Source organism: Schistocerca nitens, chromosome 4, assembly GCF_023898315.1.
Source record: "Schistocerca nitens isolate TAMUIC-IGC-003100 chromosome 4, iqSchNite1.1, whole genome shotgun sequence".
NCBI classification, from domain to species: Eukaryota; Metazoa; Arthropoda; class Insecta; order Orthoptera; family Acrididae; genus Schistocerca; species Schistocerca nitens.
The window spans coordinates 595620019-595639816 of record NC_064617.1 but is presented as its reverse complement, the minus strand read 5'-3'; the positions used below and the strand labels follow the sequence as shown (position 1 = coordinate 595639816).

Below are 19798 nucleotides of genomic sequence, written 5' to 3'. Positions count from 1 at the left end.
ATCCTTCCGGATTGCCATTAACGGTCACCATAATCACATCCATTGGGTTTGTGATTTTTTTGCTGCGAATAGGTCATCTGAGGACCAAATTCCAATTTCAATACTGTGTTCTTTTCTTTTTTTCCTTTGCTTTCATATGTTCACTATGTTTCTTCTTTCTGTCTTCAGACCATTTGGAACCAATCTTTTTAGCTACCCTGCCTTGGAATCCTTCCATTTTAATTTTTGATTGGATGATGACGACGATGATGACGACGATGAGAGAAGGGAGAGGGTGAAACCTGGCACCAGCACATAGCTTACTCCTCGCGAATAGCCCAAGGGAGCCACCAAGCTTAATGTCCCCATCGGACGGATGGGTCACCAACAGGAGTGTCACATGCCCTCACTTAATGAGACACTGAGGAGAGGTTTGGTATTTAAACCAGGACATTGGTGCAAAGTAATGTGATCAGGAACTTTACACTACAACCTCTCCTCCCCTTGCTGGCTATATATTGTCAGTGAAAGCTAATTTCACCACCTGTATTCAAACCGGCTTACCCATGTCGAGCACCACCACACAAGTGTGTGTTAGTGACCTCAGTCACGGATGTGGGTTGCAGAATATAAGCTCTGAAAAATCAGCATGCTGTAATAGAGATTAGATATCTGCACTTTATATGTGCATGTTATGTGCCATGTAAGTTGCCAATATTTCCATTTTGGATTTTGTGTACCGAATAGAAATACCCGAGGATGTGGTAGATATGGTTACCTCATATATGTGTGGTTATCGCAGTTCAGTTGAAGAATATTTTGAGAAACATTCTCTTCTGTGGGCTTAGCTACTGGTAAGAGCCTCCTATGGTACTACACCTACAGAAAAGTTTCTCAGTTTAGCCACAAGCCCATAGGAAGTTAATATAGGTGATATTCTTTGCAACTGGTCACACCTTCTCACTTGAGACTGTGTAAGTTAACTCTTTCCTGGATTATCGTAATAAATCAGCATGTAGGACTTTGTGCTACTCATTTTCTGCTAATCTCTTGCTTATTTTCCCCGTGAAAACTTCTTGTAGCACATTGGGTTCTGTAGAATACGCAAGCAGGTGACCTGCGGTTATAAGTAAAAGTGTGGGTAGCTAATCTATTTCAAATACGTCCTGGGATGCCATTGCGGTAAGTTTATTAGTGAGGACCATTAAACAGTTAAGGTTAAATAGTCTGGAGCAATGCAGCTCAAAAGCTAATGAAATTCGAGAATGTGGTAAAACTATCACAGAAGAATTGACTCTGGTTACATCGTGCCACTGACTGACTAGGTTGGCGGGCAGCCACAATCTCTTGCATACATCTTAAAATTTCGTACTATTTGTATATAATCGGTAACTTAACAATATTCATTTATTTACAATTGTAACTTGTTTACTGCATATTGGTATTGTCATATGAGAACTCTGATGACTTTTACGCTCTACTGAGTATTTCCTGTGGTGAAAGTGGACTTTAATTATTACCGTAAAGATGACTTGAAACTTCCTAGCAGATTAAAACTGTGTGCCGGACTGAGACTCAAACTCGGGATCTTTGCTTTTCGTGGGCAAGTGCTTTACCATCTGAGTTACCCAAGCACGTCTCACGACCTGCCCTCGCAGCTTCAATTCTGCCAGTACCTTGTCTCCTAACTTCCAAACTTCACAGAAGCTCCTCTGCGAAGTGGCAGAATTGAAACCGTGAGGGCAGATCATGAGCAGTGCTTGGGTAGCTCAGATGGTGGAGCACTTGCATGCGAAAGGCAAAGATCCCGAGTTCGAGTCTCAGTCCTGCACACAGTTTTAATCTGCCAGGACGTTTCATACCAGCACACACTCTGCTGCAGAATAAAAATTTCATTCTGGATAAAGATGACATGTTAAGTTACAGGCAGGCTCAATAATTATACACTCACACATTAGCTTTCAGCCAAAGCCTTTGTCAGTAAAGGAAACACACACATTTTCATTCAAACAAGCAAGCAGAGCTCATGCATTCATGACCGCCATCTCCGGCAGCTTGGACCAGAATGAGATTGTCACATAGAATAGAAGTAGCAATATGGAGGGGGCAGGAAAGGTGAAGGGATAGCCGGGTTTAGGTGGGGGTGGGGGGGGGGGTGGGGAGAGAAGAATGCTGTCTGGCTGAGTCAGTATGTTACTGAAGTTAGGGCTGGGATATTTTTTAGGAGCAGAGAATGTGTTGCAAAGATAACTCCCATTCGCACGGTTCAGAAAAGCTGGTGGTGGAGGGGAGGATCCAGTTGGCTCTAGTAGTGAAACAGCCATTGACATCAAGCATGTTATGTTCAGGTACATGTTGTACCACAGGGTGGTCTACTTTGTTCTTGGCCACATATTGGTGGTCGCTGTTCATCACTGGTAGACAGCTGGTTGGTAGTCATACCAATATAAAAGTCTGTGTACTGATTGCTGTAGAGCTGGTATATGACGTTTCTGCTTTCACAGGTGGCCCAGCCCCTGATGGGATAGGCTAAGCCTGTGACAGGACTGGAGTAGGAAGTGTGGGATGGGTGGATTGGGCAGGTCTTGCACCTGTAGCTTCCACAAGGACATGATCCCTATGGCAAGGGGTTGGGATTGGGAGTGACAGAGGGATGGATTAGGATGTTGTGGAGATTGTGTGGGTGACAGAGCACCACTTTAGAAGGGGTGGGAAGTACCTTGGGTAGAATGTCCCTCATTTCAGGACATGATGATAGGTAATCAGATTGCAGTGCAACCCATATTTTATGTTTTCGTACAGTCCAGACTTGAAAAACGCAAAATTGAGGAAAATGCAGAATTGAGGAAAAACCCCAAAAACATGAATAAAAACGCATGTAATTGTCGTACATGATTAAAAATTGCAATCCTCTCCAACACTTTGTATAAAAGCTAAGTGAAGCAAATTAAATGTACAAGACAATGTTCATACAACAATTTGTGGTAATGAATTTCATCAGTTCTTAAAAAATCACAGATGTGTAACAGCAAGTAAAAACCCATCAAAATACTGAAATTGATACCTGGGTACAAGGTAATAAAGCTGTTTTCTGACATCCTACGACTACAAATTATACATTAAAACCACATGTTTGAGAGAGATCATCCTTTATGCTCATCCAGAAAAAAAAAAAAAAAAAACAAAAATTGATGAACATATTGAATTAAAACGGAAACATCACTGCAGATAAGTGGTTAACCCATAAGCATAAATGCGGCTATCTTCTTTGTGACGTGCTTTGTCACCATTGCTGTTATTGTTTGGTGCTTCTCTTATGAGCTGCAGTTCATATGCTTGCAACCGTGAAAGTGTTATTTTACACTTTATGAGAGAAAGAGAGATGTGAAAAAATAAGTTTACTTCCCTAACTGATGTTACAAGCTTCAAAGAAACCAGCTCAGTGAAGTTCTGTACACTGTGTAAAACGTAAATTTGAAAGAAATGCCCCTCTGTCACTGCTGTCAATCTTTACAATCTACAGAGTGTGGTATGTTTGGTGCAAAGTATATACATGAGTAGTGTATGTAGTTGTTGAAACTGTATCATGTCAGATTTGAACATGAAAGTCTTTAAAATGTGCTATCGCAAAATCCTTGTTCTATTTCTGTGTGGTATCTCTGTCATAGCACATGATCTGTATGAAAAGCATATTTTCAGCACTTCACAAAATGCTTTTACCTCTACCTGCACTCCCATCGCTGAAGGACCACTCTCCACACATCCAGTAGATGAGCTCATTTTACGTGTGTGTTAGAGTGGTATGGTGGCTGCGCTTGCTATTGGGTGACTTAACAAGCCACCAGTCAATAAGAGTTTAGTAGCCGTAAATGGGTGTCATCTCTCAATTATGGCTGAGCATATTCTTTGAAACAGTGTTTGAATTTAAAAATTTGATGATTTATAGTGTTGCTGAATATAGTACATTGGAAATACATGCAAAAAATGAGACTGAATTATAAGTGGTACAAGAAAAGGCAGTGGCTGGGCCTCTTCGTAACATAATGGTTCAGTCCGGAACACTTCGCATCAACTGTCTTCTGTGGACTGTGTCAGCATGTCCCCTCTCACACATGCCCTCTCCACAACGGTCTGAAATATTCCCTTAATTCTCTCACCACCCATGGTGTGAACCATAAGTCTTTTGAGCCATTTATAATTTGTTCACTCACATCAAATGTCAATAGGAAGAAAATGGGACAAAGTCTTGTGATGCGTTGAGTAAGAACTTAGAATCGATGTAAATCTTACTAGGAAGGAACGTAAAATCAGGGAATTTTTAACATTGAATTTATGGGTTTTTCACAGGGGCTACGAATTTAAGGTGTAGAATCGTGAGAAACGTAAAATCGGAAAACATAAAATTGTAGTTCAACTGCAATGATTTCTTAGCACTGGGGTGTACATTACGGCACATGTTGTGAAAAGAATGCCTAGTGCCGCATGCTGTACCTCAGCATGCCCCCAACTGTACTCATCACATTCCTCCATTTTAATCTTTTGTTCCATTTTCATTTCCTTAAAGTTCTAATTACCCTACCAATAAATTCTTAATGTTTCCTTTTTATTTGTTTGCACTTTTAACATCCTCTCTGCCCTCTTTGACTTTTGAGAAGTCTGTAACTTATTGTCCTTTTGTCTTCATCTTCCATAGAATCAGTTGTGGGTCTGTGTTGCAAAGCAGATACATGCTTGTCTGAAATGTGCCAGTGAGTGCCTCATGTGCATCTGGTGCTGTAATTTCATTGTTTGTTTAAATAGTTCAGCTTGTAGTTTTTCATTTTTGTTGTTTTTAGTGTTTGTTTCTGTTTTGCTTTGAATAAAGTCCAATGCAACAAGTAGTGCCAACCCAACATTCAAAGTGAAATGGAGAAAGAAAAGTGTGCTGCACAGGCAGGCCAACAATTACCTGTTGCTCATGTTAATAAAAGGATTGCAGCAGCATTGAAAATAAGCAAGAACACTGTTGTATTGATAGGGAAAGAAAAGTGCAGTATAGATTGTGGCAAGAGTGGCATAACTAAGCTGCATACACACCAGGGAAGAAGTGGTCAACGAAGCAAGTGACAGCTTTGGATGATTTCAAGAAGGACACTAATCATCATCATCATCATCATATGTAGATATTAGAAGAACCTCCTACTCTAAATTACTCACATCACTTCAGAAAGACAATCTTGTTAAATGAAGCAAATTTTCTTTGCACATGGCATTAAAAGAAAAAGGCTTAATCTATTCAGTGTTTAACAGACACAGATGTTGTTGCATAGCAGTGTGTAGATTTCTGAGCAGGATTATGGCTGTGGTATTTGCAGGTACAGTCTATCTAAATGAAACATGGATTGATGCTAGCCATCCATTACGTAGGGGCTGGATTGACAAAATGCTGAAGGAGGCAATGACAAGACCTTTTGGAAAAGGAAAGTGAATTATTAAGCAGCTACATCAGATGGTTTTGTGCCAAACTGCTTGTTAATGTTTCATTCTAAAAAGACAGGTTATTACTACGAAGCGACGCACAATGTAGCTTTTCAAAAGTGGTTTGAGGCATCACTCATGACGAATCTGACGAGTCCATCAGTGATTGTTATGGATAATGCTCCATATAATTTCTTACAATAAGACACCAAGTATGGCAATAAAAAAAAAGACTATATTATTCTGTGGCTGATACAATAAAAAGTGGATTTCAGAGAAAATTTGAACAAATATTGGCACAAAAGAAACCACAATTTCAAACATATGTAATTGAGGAGATTGCTAAAAGGCATGGGCATGAAATTATTTAGCTTCCTCCATACCATTGTCATTTCAGTGCTGTTGGAGGGATAAGAGCACAAATAACAAATTACTTTGCTGCAAACAGTAAAAAATTCACCATTTCTCAAGTTGAAAATCTCTTTGTAACAGCTATCAATCAAGTGACAAGTGAGAACTGAACAAAAATTGTGATTAGAACTGCATTTGTCATCAGTGAGGCAGCCAGAAATGATGGTATTGTGTAATAATGCATCGAAAATTTAATTATACTTTGGGAGCAAGCAGTGATAGTTCAAGCAGTGCTGATCTGACAGTAATGTGAGTCATGTTTCCTCATCAGTGTATTTACAACACATTCGGAATGTAAGATGGGAGCATGCCATCGACCTTTCGATATCATCAAATTGGATCTTCTTGAGATTACAGCCGTTAATATACTGATAAATTATTCTGTAACTTGTTGTAGAACTAATTAATAGTGCTGATATTTAACAAGGACAAAATGCGAATGTTGGGCAATTTGCAGGCATAGTTTTCATTTCTGTTGTGAAGTTCCACAATAACTTAATGATGTATGTGTGCAGACTGAAGCAATGACTGAAAATTTGTACCAAGGCCAGTATTCAAACGTGGTTGTTATGCTCACTAGGCAGCTGCTCTAACGACTTCGCCACCCTGGCACAGTGGCATGGCACAGCTGCATAGACTACCCTAGCACACCCCCATCCTATTCCTAATTCCCATTCGTGCCTCAGCCGACTTTGTATTCCCACTAAACTCGAACCACATTGCAGAGGCTCTCCAACAATGTTGAAATAGCACCTGAGCATCAAACAAAATGGGGAATCCTACCTGAAACCCAGGCGTAAGTCCTTTAATCAAATGGAACTTTATGGTTCCAAAGATCTGTTTTCAAGTCTTGTACACCTATGGTGTATATATGCAGACTGAAGTGATGACTGACAATTTGTACCAAGGCTGGGTATTCTGCTCCTGAATGGAGATTATATTGAAAAGTAGTGTTTTGTAGCAAAAAGACAGAGGAATAATATGGCGTAGTGAAGTCCCAGTAAAACAAACCTGCGTAGAGGGGAAGAAATTGTGTTACATTACTTATTGAATGCACCTAGTATATGCATAACTTTCGAAGGCTGCTATAACTTTATTTTATTTTAATATTGAACCCCCCCCCCCCCTCCTCTCTCTCTCTCTCTCTCTCTCTCTCTCTCTCTCTCTCTCTCTGTTGATACAATATCAATTCTGTAATGACAGTATGGGAAACAAGTATGAAATGTATTCTCTAAATAGTGATTAATTTTTAATATAAAGTTACAACAGTCTTTGAAAAAGTTACAGTAATGAATGATAAGCTTCACAACTCTCTATTAGCGCATAAACCCAACCTGGCATGATCAAAAGAGTACACAAATAGCGGGCTTGTTGATAACAGTGATGTTGCTCTGTGCCAGTATTTCGTCTGATGGAGCACATATGTTTTCTCTTACGGGAGGGGAAATAAATAAAAATACAACCATGTTATTTGCATTGGATGAACTTTTTTTGTTTTTATTTGTGTGTCTGTCTGAAGTGTGGACTGTAGCAGTGAACTTTTTCCATGTGTCACTTTTTCCTCTAAAGGAGCATGTTTGCAATTGTGTACACAGCATCACTCAATTTTTTTCCATAGTCTCTTAAAACACAACTATGTTAGAGGGCATCTGATCCCGGTAATTGGTCGTAAGAAGTCACGACTTGCCTTGTATAACCTGCATACCTCAGTAAGGAAGAATGAGTCGAGGAGTAGGAAGCAACCACAGTGCCACAGTTCTTAGACTATTCGTATTCACTTAACTATGGCTGGTAGCAATAAAGCTATTACTGCACTGAGGCAACAGTGGCATCTCTATTTCTAATGTACACATCCCTCAGCGTTCAACATGTACTCATTCCATTTCTTACCTCTAATGGGACAACATGAAATTTAATGAAAGACCATAGATGTTCTCATTCCCTGTTCCCCTTAAGCTCTCACCTCGAGCAGGGTATGTGTTGACGGAAAAAAATAGTAGCTGAAGTAACTTGCAGTAAGCTGTTCAGCAGTTGTGACCTCTTCCTGATGTGTTAGACAAATTGAAGTCTGCCTTAGTCATTTGTGCTTAGGGCATATTCAGAGATTGGTTGTGAAGTGCATTTGGTGTACAAATTCCAGTACATGACATTTATATGCATACAACAGGGCGTGAATTTATTTTAGCAGATGACATAATCTCTGTTCTAACAAACAAGAATAAAGTTGTTGCAAAACACTTAAAATTTTATGTCCTATCATATCTGCTTCCTACATTATTAAGAGCCAGAGTTGAATAAGATGACGGGGTATTTGGCCTATCCGTATATTCTGTGGCTTCTTTGTCTAGCAAGCTTCTCACCTTGAGCATTGAGGACATCAACATTTTCTCTTATCATTGTGATTTAATAGCAATTCCAGTATGTTAGCTTAGGTTTACTGTTTTACAAAACAATTTGGTGGTAAAAGAATGAAACATTTTAAAATGTGGAATGTGTTTTCGTTTATAGAATTAGCTAACTGCTACTTATGTGTCTTCAGTTTCAGAACTTGGCATTAAATGTGAATTTTAATTTGTTGTAAATCTGAAGAATCATATGTGTATCATACTCATTTCTTCCTTAGGTTGCTCATATGACGAAGAATGAAATGGAGTATTTAGATACAGCTCTGGTTGGGCCAGCCATGCTGTTTCTCAATCAGTATTTCAATTTTTTCATTCGTGAATATATAGTGTTATGGCTGTGTTTGGTAAGTATCCAAATATCTGTTGTCTGGTTTAATACATCTGCAATGTGATTTACTCCTAAAGAGTCATGATTTATTCCTGAATTAAGATTGTGAGTTGAAGAATCTGTGACCTACTCTAAGAGTCCTCATATGTTTTCAAGGTTGTTACCTTTGTAGATCTACTGTCACCAACATGTTCCAGTTTTGGTGGTTAATTGATGTGAACTACAAAAATCTTTAGCCTCTAATAACAAATTGGGTTTTGCAGTAGTTAAGACTCCAAAAAGGATACTGCTTTAAGTATTCACAATTATTTCTTCTGATTGTTGTTGTTGTTGTCTTTTTATTCCTCTCATTTCACAAGGCGGGATGTTCATAAGACCTTATTGATAAGACCTTATTGATTTCAACTCCCTAAATCTCATCACCTTGGTGATCAAGATTTCGTAATGGTGCTACATAATAGTTCAGGTCCTTTTCAAAATTTGCTGATGAATTTACTTTAGAGGTATTCAAACAATGGAAAATCCAGGATGGAATTTAACAATATTATGAAAAGGATAGCTGCTACTCACCATAAAGCGGAGATGCTGAGTCGTAGATAGGCATAACAGAAAGACTGTCACAAAATCAGCTTTCGGCCAACAAGGACTTTGTGAAAAATAGAACACACACACACACACACACACACACACACACACACAGTCTCTGGGAGCTGAAGCCAGACTACGAGCAGCAGCAGCAGCAGTGCATGACAGTAGAGGCAGCTGGGTGGAGGAAATAAGGACAATGGGACAGCGAGGGGGAATGATACTACCGTAGGGGTGGGGGATGGTGAAGTGCTGCTGGGGAGCATGCAGTAACGAGGTGGAGAGAGGTTAGGGCAGCTAGTTGCAGTTGGGAGGTTAGATGGAGGGCAGGGGAGCGAGGGGGGGGGGTGGAAAACAAGAGAAGTAAAAAGACTGGGGGTGCTGATGGAACAGAGGGCTGTGTAATGCTGGAATGGAAACAGGGAAGGTGCTAGATGTGTGAGAACAATGATTAACGAAGGTTGAGGTCAGGAGGGTTACGGGAACATAGGATGTATTGCAGAGAGAGTTCCCGCGTGTGCAGTTAAGAAAAGCAGGTGTTGATGTGAAGGATCCATATGCCACAGGCTGTGAAGCATCATTGAAATGGTGAGTGTCATGATGGACAGCGTGTCCAGCAACAGGATGGTCCAGTTGTTTCTTGGCCCCAATTTTCAGTGGCCACGCATGTGGACAGACAGCTTGTTGGTTGTCATGCCCACATAGAATGCAGCACAGTGGTTGCAGCTTAGCTTGTAGGTCACAGGCAGCCCTCACTTTGATGGGGTCCGTCTGCGGGTCCGAGGTTAAGAATAGGCCCGAGGTATTCCTGCCTGTCGTAAGAAGTGACTAAAAGGAGTCTCAAACCTTTTGGCCTTTGAGTGATGGTCCCTTGTAGGGTTTGACCTCCATTTCTCAAAATTTTCCCGAAGAGCGATGCAGTTGGGGAACGGTGCCTTACATGGTGCATAGTGTCCATCGTGCATTGAGATCTTTAGCCCACTTTCTCGTCATTGCATTGCAGTCCCATCCATTCTCCATCTGTTGGGCGAGGACACCTTCCTGGACACCATGCACTACGCAGTGTCACTTTCTGTGCCGACGATGACCATGGACTACTTTCTACCTCATATCCAGCATGGTAGCCAGTCCATTGTGGTGGGACTGCCACCTGTCCTGTTGGTTGTAGCCCCCTGACAACACAGGGATCGCTCTGCTGATGCCTGCACTGTTAACTCCCCACATGTGCCAAGGAGTAGATGCCCATCACCCTGGGGCATCAGGACTCCCGGTAATGGCCATCCTGCCAGGTGGCCTTCTCTGCGGTTGGGTGTTGTGTGTGGGGAGGACCCCTGGTCGGAGTGGATGGCATCAGGGTGGATGACACACCATGAAGTTTAGTACGTCATCTCTTGCTGGTGGTCTGCCACCAGCAGTCTCCAAGCCGCAAAGTCTATCTTTAATGCTAAGGAATATGACACCAAGTCATTCCCCTCCCAGTCCACACCATGGGAGGAGTGCCAGGCTAAGGATGGCAGTGAAGCTTATTCGCCCCGGTGGTACCTTGTACGTATGAGAGTTGATGGGGAATCTTTCATGTCCATGAAGCCACAGTTCTTTGTGGATCATTTGAAGGACAAGTTTGGGGAGGTGGGGTGCTTGTCCAAACTGTGCTCTGGGTCAGTTTTGATAAAAAGAGCATTGTCTGCCCAGTCACGGGCATTACTCGCTTGTGGCAAGTTGGGGAATGTTTCTGTTACTATCACACCTCATAAGAGCTTTAATATGGTCCAGGGTATTATATTCCACAGGGACCTTCCTTTGCAGTCTGACGATGAGCTGCGCGCCTATTTAGAGCGGAGGGTGTTCATTTCGTCTGGCACGTCCATCAGGTTCCGAGGGATAACCAGATTGCCACTGGTGCCTTCATCTCGGCCTTCGAGGTTGACACATTGCCCGAGAAGGTCAGGGTGATGGTTTACCATTGTGACGTCAAACCATATATCCCTCCCTCAGTGTGGTGCTTTAAGTGCTGGAAGTTCGGCCATATGTCTTCCCGCTGTACTTCCAGCCCCACCTGTCGAGATTCTGGACGTCAATCGCATCCCAATACTGCAGGCACTCTGCCTCCCATCTGTGTCAACTGCAGAGAGCACCATTCGCCTTGCTTGCCAGACTGCAGGATTCTCTAGAAAGAAAGGAAAATCATGGGGTACAAGACCCTGAACCGACTGACCTACACTGAGGCTAAGAGGAAATTTGAGTGCCTTAATCCTGTGGTTATGACCACCTCATACGGCACCGCTGCAATTCTCACCCCATCAGTTCCTCAAATTCCTGTTGCTTCTCAGAACCGGGAGACTACTACACCTGCCCCCTTGATGGTGGGGGGCACTTCCCTCCCTGTTGCTCCCGCACCACCTACTTCAGGAGCAACACCCCCCCCCCCCTTTCCCAACCATCAGACATTTCCATCCCCACTTCCGAGCCAGAGAAGTGTAAGGCTTCTTCAGCTCCTCTCGCTAGGAAGGGGTCCCTTGGGTCACTCCCTTCCCACGTTTCTGCTAGTGGGAAAGATGACACCCACCAGTGGCTGAAGAGCCCAAAAGCAGCTGGTTGTAGGGCTTCACTCTCATCCTCAGTCCCAGAGACTGATTCAGTGAAGTCCTCTCTGCCAGGGAAACCCACGGAACAGTGCGAGAAATTGAAAAAGAAGACCCCTAAGAACAATGAGCTGCGGTGGCACCCACACCACCGCTACCTACATGCTCTGCATCTGAGGATGGGGTGGAGATTGTGACATCCGCTGAGGACCTGGAACTTGCCGGAACCCCAGACACAATGGATATAGATTGCTCAGGCAAAAAGTCGGTAGCAGCAGGTGACTCTTAGGTGTACACTGCTTCATTGAATGTTTTATGTCCCAGTCTCACAATGATGTCACCCTCCAGTGGAATTGCGATGTTTTTTTCCACCGCCTGGCTGAGCTACGGCAACTGTTAAGCTTTACACCTCTCTTTTTTTTTTTTTTCCACCTCCGGTAGCTGAATGGTCAGCACGGCAGAATGTCAATCCTAAGAGCCGGGGTTCAATTCCCAGCCGGCATTTACCTGCTTTCTGCATTGCCCTCCAGGAAACCTGGTTCCCGGCAATGCAGACCCTTGCCCTCCATAGCGATTTTGATCGAGCATCAGGTGGAGTTTGCGTTTATGTCCTAAACTAAGTGTGTAGTGAACTGTGCCCCTTCAAACCCCTCTTGAAGCTGTGGCGGTCAGAATATGGACAACACAGGAAATAACTGTCCGTAATGTATATCTTCCTCCAGATGGTGCAGTACCCCTGAATATATTAGCTGCAGTGATTGATCAACTCCCTAAACCTTTTATACTTTGGGGAGATTTTAGCACCCATAGCCCCATGTCAGGTGGCACCGTGCCTACTGGCTGAGGCAAAGATGTCGAAACTTTACTGTCTCAGTTCGACCTCTGCGTCTTAAGTACTGGGGCCGCAACACATGTTAGTGTGACTCATGGTAGTTACTCGGCCATTGATTTATTAATTTGCAGCCCAGGATTTCTCCCATCTATATACCGGAGAGCACATAACGACCTGTGTGGTAGTGACCACTTCCCTGTCTTCCTGTCACTGCCCCGGTGTCAGGCCCATGAACGCCTACCCATATGGGCTTTAAACAAGGCGGACTGGGAAACTTTCACCTCTGATGTTACCGTTGACTTCTGATGTCACCGTTGACTGTGCCCCACATGGTAACATCGATGTGATAGTTGAGCAGGTGACTACCACAATCATTTCTCCAGCAGAAAACGTGATCCCTAAAGGGTGCTCCCGGCGAAAGGAAGTCTCTTGGTGCTCGCCGGGAGTCACTGAGGCAATTACAGAGTGTTGGCGAGCTCTACAGCGGCGTAAGTCACACTCTTCCCTAGGGCATCTGATAGCCTTTAAGCGGTTCTGTGCCCATGTACGCCAGCTTATAAAACAATGGAAACAGGAGTGTTGGGAGAGGTATGTGTCGACCATTGGGTGCCGTGCGTCACCTTCCAAAGTCTGGACGAAGATCAGACATCTTTTTGGGTACCAGGCCCCAACAGCTGTCCCTGGCGTTGCCATCAATGGCGTACTATGTACTGACACAAATGCGATTGCCGAGCACTTTGCTGAGCACTAAGCTTGAGCCCCTGTGTCGGAGAACTACCCCTCCGCCTTTTGCACTCAAAAACGGCGGATGGAAAGGAAAGTCCTCTCGTTCACTACATGCCACAGTGAACCCTATAATGCCCCATTTACAGAGTGGGAGCTCCTCAGCACCCTTGGACATTGCCTGGACATCTCCTGGGCCGGATCGGATCCAGTCAGAAGATTAAACATCTCTCGTCTGACTACAAGCACCATCTGCTCGTCATCTTCAACCGAATCTGGTGTGATGGCATCTTTCCATCGCAGTGGTGGGAGAGCACCACCGTTCTGGTGCTCAAACCCGGCAGAAACCCACTTGATGTGGATAGCTATCGGCCCATCAGCCTCACCAACTTTCTTTGTAAGCTGCTGGAATGTATGGTGTGTCGGTGGTTGGGTTGGTCCTGGAGTCACGAGGCCTTCTGGCTCCATGTCAGGATGGCTTCCGCCAGGGGTGCTCTACCACTGATAATCTTGTGTCCTTCAAGTCTGCCATCCGAACAGCCTTTTCCAGATGCCAACATCTTGTTGTCTTTTTTTACATATGCAAAGCGTATAACGTCACCTGGTGACATCATATCCTTGTCACATTATACGGGTGGGGTCTCCGAGGCCCGCTCCCGATTTTTATCCAGAATTTCCTGTCGCTCCATACTTTCTGTGTCCAAGTTGGTGCCTGCCATAGTTTCCCCCATATCCTGGAGAATGGGGTCCCACAGGGCTCTGTATTGAGTGTATCTCAACTTTTAGTGGTCATTAACAGTCCCACAGCAACTGTAGGGCCATCCGTCTCCCCCTCTCTGTTTACAGACGAGTTCTGCATTTTGTGCTGCTCCACCAGTACTGGTGTTCCTGAGCGACACCTACAGGGAGCCATCCACAAGGCTTAGTCATGGGCTCTAACCCACGGATTTCAGTTTTCGAATGCTAAGTCGTGTATCATGCATTTCTGTCAGTGTCTTACCGTTCATGCAGAACCAGAACTTTACCTTCATGACGATCCACTCACTGTAGTGGAGACACATCGATTCTTAGGACTGGTTTTCAACGCCCTATTGACTTGGCTACCTCACCTTCGCTAGCTTAAGCGGAAGTGCTGGCAGCACCTCAATGCCCTCCTCTGCCTGAGCAACACCAATTGGGGTGCAGATCGCTCTACTTTGCTGCAGCTCTACAGAGCCCTTGTTCAATTCCGCCTTGACTTCGGAGGTCTGATTTATGTTTCGGTGGCACCCTCAGCGTTGTATGTGCTGGAGCCAGTGCACCACTGTGGCATTCGCCTAGCGACGGGAGCTTTTAGAATGAGTCCGGTGACCAGTGTCCTGGTGGAGGCCGGAGTCCCTCTATTGGAGATCCGACAGTGCACAGCTGTTTGCCAGTTATGTTGCACACATTCGTAGTTCTCCTGAGCATCCAAATTAGTGTCTTCTTTTTCCACCCGCAGCAGTTCATCTCCCGCATAGGTGGCCCAGGCCAGTTCTAACGATTGTGGTTCGCGTGCGATCCCTTCTGTCTGAACTGGAGTCCTTCCCTGTACCACCTCCCATCCAGGCCTGTCCGCATAGACCTCCATGGTGTACACCTAGGCCGCAGATTCGTCTGGACCTTTCGCATGACCCTAAGGACTTAGTTACTCATGCTGCTCTCCGCTGTCACTTCCTCTCGATTATTGACATGTCCTGGGGCTCTGAAGTGGTTTACACTTACAACTTGATGGCTGATGGTCATGTTGGCTTTGCCTATGTCCACAGAGGCCAATTTGAACATCGTTCCTTGCCCAATTGCTGCAGTGTATTCACTGCAGAGGTGGTGGATGTATCTCGTGCACTTCAGTATAATCATTCATGCCCCGATGAATCGTTTCTTCTGTGTACTGATTTCTTGAGCAGCCTGCAAGCTTATCGCCCAGTGGTACCCTCACCATCCTTTGGTGGTGTCCATCCAGAAGTCCATCTATGCCATGGACCTCTCCCGTCGTTCAGTGGTGTTTGTGTGGATCGCAGGACACGTCGCCATCCCAGGCAATGAACTTGCTATATATACAAAGACAGTAACTTGTTCTCGAAAGAACAGTTATTGTTGATGACCGTGCAGCTTTTCCCTGAAATAAATGATGACTAACTGACAACCTCAGCTGCTGACAGGTGTTGTTGTTATACCTCGATGTGGACAGCTGAAAATGTGTGCCCCGACCGGGACTCGAACCCGGGATCTCCTGCTTACATGGCAGACGCTCTATCCATCTGAGCCACCTAGGACACAGATGAATAGCGCGACTGCAGGGACTTATCCCTTGCATGCTTCCCGTGAGACTCACATTCCCAACTGTCCACAATTCTACATATGTATTGTACCTTATAGACATTTGCCCACCCACTCATTACTCGCGCACGCGCTGGCGATTCCCGTAAGAGTTTGGGCAACCTGTGCGCATTCGCACAGACGAAGGTCAATGGCTGGGTAGCCTTTAACTATATATACAAAGACAGTAACTTGTTCTCGAAAGAACAGTTATTGTTGATGACCGTGCAGCTTTTCCCTGAAATAAATGATGACTAACTGACAACCTCAGCTGCTGACAGGTGTTGTTGTTATACCTCGATGTGGACAGCTGAAAATGTGTGCCCCGGGTATAACAACAACACCTGTCAGCAGCTGAGGTTGTCAGTTAGTCATCATTTATTTCAGGGAAAAGCTGCACGGTCATCAACAATAACTGTTCTTTCGAGAACAAGTTACTGTCTTTGTATATATAGTTAAAGGCTACCCAGCCATTGACCTTCGTCTGTGCGAATGCGCACAGGTTGCCCAAACTCTTACGGGAATCGCCAGCGCGTGCGCGAGTAATGAGTGGGTGGGCAAATGTCTATAAGGTACAATACATATGTAGAATTGTGGACAGTTGGGAATGTGAGTCTCACGGGAAGCGTGCAAGGGATAAGTCCCTGCAGTCGCGCTATTCATCTGTGTCCTCGGTGGCTCAGATGGATAGAGCGTCTGCCATGTAAGCAGGAGATCCCGGGTTCGCGTCCCGGTCGGGGCACACATTTTCAGCTGTCCACATCGAGGTATAACAACAACACCTGTCAGCAGCTGAGGTTGTCAGTTAGTCATCATTTATTTCAGGGAAAAGCTGCACGGTCATCAACAATAACTGTTCTTTCGAGAACAAGTTACTGTCTTTGTATATATAGTTAAAGGCTACCCAGCCATTGACCTTCGTCTGTGCGAATGCGCACAGGTTGCCCAAACTCTTACGGGAATCGCCAGCGCGTGCGCGAGTAATGAGTGGGTGGGCAAATGTCTATAAGGTACAATACATATGTAGAATTGTGGACAGTTGGGAAAGTGAGTCTCACGGGAAGCGTGCAAGGGATAAGTCCCTGCAGTCGCGCTATTCATCTGTGTCCTCGGTGGCTCAGATGGATAGAGCGTCTGCCATGTAAGCAGGAGATCCCGGGTTCGAGTCCCGGTCGGGGCACACATTTTCAGCTGTCCACATCGAGGTATAACAACAACACCTGTCAGCAGCTGAGGTTGTCAGTTAGTCATCATTTAATGAACTTGCTGACAGGCTGGCCAAACAGGCTATGTGGAAACTGCTTCTGGAGATGGGTATCTCTGAACCTGACCTGCGTTCTGACTTACGCTGCAGGGTTTATTGGCTTTGGGAGACGGAGTAGCATAACAGTACACACAACAGACTGCATATCATTAAAGAGATTACGAATGTTTGGAAGTCTTCCATGCAGGCCTCTCACAGGGAATCAGCTGTCCTCTGCTGGCTCCGCATTGGCCACATTTGGCTGGTCCACGGTTACCTCCTGCGCCGTGAAGACCCGCCTGAGTGTTGGTGTGGCTCATATTCTGGTGCACTGTCCCACTTTGACTGCCTAGCCACAAAATCTTGGGTTACCCGACTCGTTGCCACTAATTTTATCTGACAACACCTCATCGGCTGATTTAGTTTTATGTTTTATTCGTGATGGTGGGTTTTATCATTTGATCTAAGTTGTAGCTCATGTCTGTCCTTTGTCCCTCTGTGTCCTCCACCCTAGTGCTTCTAGGGTGGAGGTTTTAATGTGTTGCAAAGTGGCTGACTTCTCTCTCTCTCTCTCTCTCTCTCTCTCTCCTTTTTTTTTTTTTTTTTATGATGGTCAGCCAGCCGTGGTAATCTGCTTTGTTGTTTCAATCTCTTCAACCTATTGCTTGCGTTTCTGTGGCTTTTTTGTCCCCTTTTGTCCATTTACATGTTTGTTGCCCTTCATTTTTCTTGTGATTTTTCCTTTCATTCCGTTTTGAGTTGTCAGTCTCATTTGTTTTATTCTCACACTTGGGGCATTGTTTTATTCAGAACAAGGGACTGATGACCTCATAGTTTGGTCCCCCCCCCCCCCCCCTCTTTTAATACAACCAACCAATCTTTGATAGGGTAGGTGATGTTTGTGACTAGACTTGAATAGGTGGTGATGGAAGAATGTATGGCACAGGTCATGCATCTAGATCTTTTACAGGGATATGATCCATGAGGTATTCATTTATTAGAGGTATTCATTTATTTAAATATCAGTCTGTAGTGAAATGCACAACATTTAACTTTCATCTCAAACCCATCCTCCACTAACATTACTTTTAGTGTTGAAAACAAAAATCAGAATAAATTGTTCATATGAATACTTCACACACTGGACAGAGTCTTCGTATTTAAACATAGTAATACTTCATTTTTCCATTTTCTTACACTCATTACACTATGGGTATTGTCCATATTATATTTTGTCTCTTCTCACACATTCCTCCACTCGTTGGATGGTAGTTTTGTCCGGTGGTAAAACACTCATGGGGTTCCGTGACGAACATAATTTTTTATGTAGTTAACATGGAGAAAGGAGTTGCAACATACAGTGAAACCCCGCTTTTACACTTTTCAAGGGGCTTCAAAAAATTGGTGTAAAATGCGGGAAAATGTAAAATGTAGGAAATAACGTTTTAAGCTGTAAAAGTTATGTATAGGATACCCCTTTGCATTTTCGCACTTTATGTATGATATATGTACATAAAAGGTGTCAAAACACTTATCAGGGACTTGTTTATTATCTAATAAAGGTTTATTTTCTAGTAAAAACTGCTGACGTAACTGGAACTGATAACTGTCTGGGAAGTAAAAACATTTGACTCAATTTCAGACGTCACAATCGATGCTTTTGAAAACCTGCAGCTGTCATTCATTATTTAAATAGTGAGAATTTTTTCTCGTTGTCAAGTGCAAATATGTAAATGAGTATTTTGTGTGGTGTTTGAATATGTATTATTCTGTGTCTCTTGCACTGTAGTCATCTTTTGAGGTTTCAGGTACTGTTGCTTCTGATTTATGTGGAAAACCACACACATGCAAACTATCACTCACATAGTTTGTTTGTGTAACATCACAAAAAATATATACGTAAATACTGCACTGGACAGCGAGAATAGATCCTCGAAACACTTTTTGTTCACATAGAAAAAAATATGTAATTAATCATTGCTGTGTTTAAACTAAAAACATTTGAGCAATGCAAAGTGAATGACAGTGTCAACTACCGCTAGAAGTGGCCAAATGCCGAAACACGCTAAGTATGGTTCAACAATGGTGTCACGATAATCACAACAATCACGAAACTGCATTTGTGCAGTAGAGACAGTTGGCAAGTGGTTGTGATTGGTCATGAATCTTCATTCGAACGAACCTGGTTACTCCTATCAGCCAAGTAGAGCTTGGCAGCAGTGAGAAATGCAGCACAAATTGTTCCAACTTTTACATGTTTACTGGTTCAAATCTACTGAGTAGAATGCCCTGGTGTCAAGAAACTTAACCACATAATATTTGTAAACACTGCTGGACGGCCAACATCCTGCCAGTGTCATTTTTTTTCTCCAGGAACATTTTTTCGTAATGCGTAAATTGTGTGAAAATTATCAATATGTTGACACAAAATTGGGTGCAAATTAACATTGTGGACATAGGAAATTTGATGGGAACTATAAAATGTGTTGTAAACGGCGGGAAAACGTTACTTCTGGAAACATAAAAGTGGGGCTATACTGTGCGTAAAATTAGGACCCAAAGTGTAGATCAGAATCTAAAGCATTTGCTTGTGAGTTGTTATAGAAGAATACTTCTGTAACAGTTTACAGATCTCCTCTAGGAAAATTTCACCGGTTTTTGAGAAATGTATTATTGAGCTACCTACCAGACACGAAGAAACAGTTAGTAGTTTGTGGAGATTTCACTGTAGATTTCTGAAAATACACAGACAGGAAAAATGAACTGCGAGCATTATTTGTGAGTTTCAATGTACTTTCGGTAGCCAGTTTTCCATCTCACGAGTAGCAAGATATTAGGACCCTGATTGGTAACATTTTTATGGATAGTGCTCAGGCTGAAACATTTACTGTGTACACAGTTGTTAATAGACTATCT

General features: G+C 43.5%; 1 protein-coding gene across 3 annotated transcripts in view; it reads left to right on the top strand.

The window, feature by feature from the left end:
* LOC126253347 (cholinephosphotransferase 1) overlaps positions 1 to 19798 on the top strand; it is a 160385-nt gene that overhangs the window by 70843 nt on the left and 69744 nt on the right. For all 3 annotated transcript variants that reach the window (XM_049954616.1, XM_049954617.1, XM_049954615.1), the window contains one exon: positions 8471 to 8596. In XM_049954616.1, the coding sequence (XP_049810573.1) occupies positions 8471 to 8596 (126 nt within the window). The remainder of the gene's footprint in view (positions 1 to 8470; positions 8597 to 19798) is intronic.